Genomic DNA, 1,873 nt, shown 5'->3' with positions numbered 1-1,873 from the left:
TGCGCTTCCTTCTACTAACTGCAACTCAGGCCCGTGTTCTTTATCTATCTCCCCTCTTTTCCGGGGGCGTCATGAGCATTCCGCCCAGCCACCCGCCCTGGGAGCTTCCGAGAGCTGCAGAGGAACAGCTGATAAGATGCTCTCTGACGTAGACCCACTCTATCCCCTGGGAACCCCTAGCTGGCGGAGGGAAGGGACAAAGCCTGAGGGAAGATACAAAGTCCCCACTCTAATGGGAGAAACAGGGCCTCACCCTCAGGAGCTCCCGGGGAGGGATGGGCGGGCGTTCGGGACACCTCCCAGAAAACCCTGACTCCGGGTGGGTTTAAGGGGGGCAAAGAGGACAGGGTCGAGGGAAGCGACAGAGCCGGGTGGTCTCGGATGAGAAACCCCAGGCGTTGAGGCACCCCTCCGCTAAAGTACTTCCCAACCAGACAATCCTTGGGGAGGGGCGTTGCGGACAGGGAGCGGCTTCTACGCAAATCGCTTTGTCTCCGCGCCCTAGGTCCGCCGCGCGCGCAGCTGCAGTTGTCACTGCGCTTCCCCGCCCCCGCTCCTGGATGCCCCCCTTCCCTCTCTCCACCAGACCCGGAGCAGGAGCTCCGCCCCCAACGCGCCGCCCCAGCCCCGGCGCCTTAAAACCCGGTGCACACCGCCCAGCCGCGCCCCGTCTGGCGCACCTCTTCTCTGCTCAGTATCTTCAGCCGCAGCCGCTCTCCCGGCCCTGGTCCCGGCACCATGAGCTTCGGCTCGGAGCACTACCTGTGCGCCTCCTCCTCCTACCGCAAGGTGTTTGGAGATGGCTCTCGCCTGTCCTCACGCCTCTCCAGCGCCGGTGGCGCGGGTAGCTTCCGCTCGCAGTCGCTGTCCCGCTGCAATGTGGCCTCCTCGGCCGCCTGCTCCTCGGCCTCGTCGCTTGGCCTGGGCCTGGCCTACCGCCGGCCCCCGGCGTCCGACGGGCTGGACCTGAGTCAGGCGGCGGCGCGCACCAACGAGTACAAGATCATCCGCACCAACGAGAAGGAGCAGCTGCAGGGCCTCAACGACCGCTTCGCGGTGTTCATCGAGAAGGTGCACCAGCTGGAGACGCAGAACCGCGCGCTCGAGGCCGAGCTGGCTGCGCTGCGGCAGCGCCACGCCGAACCGTCGCGCGTCGGCGAGCTCTTCCAGCGCGAGCTGCGCGACCTGCGCGCGCAGCTGGAGGAGGCGAGCTCGGCGCGCGCGCAGGCCCTGCTGGAGCGCGACGGGCTAGCCGAGGAGGTGCAGCGGCTTCGGGCTCGCTGCGAGGAGGAGAGCCGAGGGCGTGAAGGTGCCGAGCGCGCCTTGAAAGCGCAGCAGCGCGACGTGGACGGCGCCACGCTGGCCCGCCTGGACCTGGAGAAGAAGGTGGAGTCGCTGCTGGACGAGCTGGCCTTCGTGCGCCAGGTGCACGACGAGGAGGTGGCCGAGCTGCTGGCCACGCTGCAGGCATCGTCGCAGGCCGCGGCCGAGGTGGACGTGGCTGTGGCCAAACCAGACCTGAGTTCGGCGCTGAGGGAGATCCGCGCCCAATATGAGTCCCTGGCTGCCAAGAACCTTCAGTCAGCCGAGGAGTGGTACAAGTCCAAGTTTGCCAACCTGAACGAGCAGGCAGCGCGCAGCACCGAGGCCATCCGGGCAAGCCGCGAGGAGATTCATGAGTACCGGCGTCAGCTGCAGGCACGCACCATCGAGATAGAGGGGCTGCGTGGGGCCAACGAGTCCTTGGAGAGGCAGATCCTGGAGCTGGAGGAGCGGCACAGTGCAGAGGTGGCTAGCTACCAGGTAAGGGCTGGAACGCTGCAAAGGGAGGGGCGTCCTGTCCTCTCCCCCACCCACCTGCGCCTTCCCACAA

General features: G+C 66.8%; 1 protein-coding gene across 1 annotated transcript in view; it reads left to right on the top strand.

The window, feature by feature from the left end:
• The first annotated feature begins 738 nt into the window (after positions 1-738).
• The window catches only part of INA (internexin neuronal intermediate filament protein alpha), a 14,163-nt gene continuing 13,028 nt past the window's right edge, over positions 739-1,873 (top strand). Inside the window, exon 1 of the mRNA XM_040624426.1 lies at positions 739-1,803. Within this exon, the coding sequence (XP_040480360.1) occupies positions 739-1,803 (1,065 nt within the window). The remainder of the gene's footprint in view (positions 1,804-1,873) is intronic.

The sequence above is a fragment of the Ursus maritimus genome, unplaced genomic scaffold (genome assembly GCF_017311325.1).
Source record: "Ursus maritimus isolate PB19 unplaced genomic scaffold, ASM1731132v1 scaffold_7, whole genome shotgun sequence".
NCBI classification, from domain to species: domain Eukaryota; kingdom Metazoa; phylum Chordata; class Mammalia; order Carnivora; family Ursidae; genus Ursus; species Ursus maritimus.
Note: the sequence above shows the minus strand (reverse complement) of the source record. Positions and strands in the feature narration are given on the sequence as shown.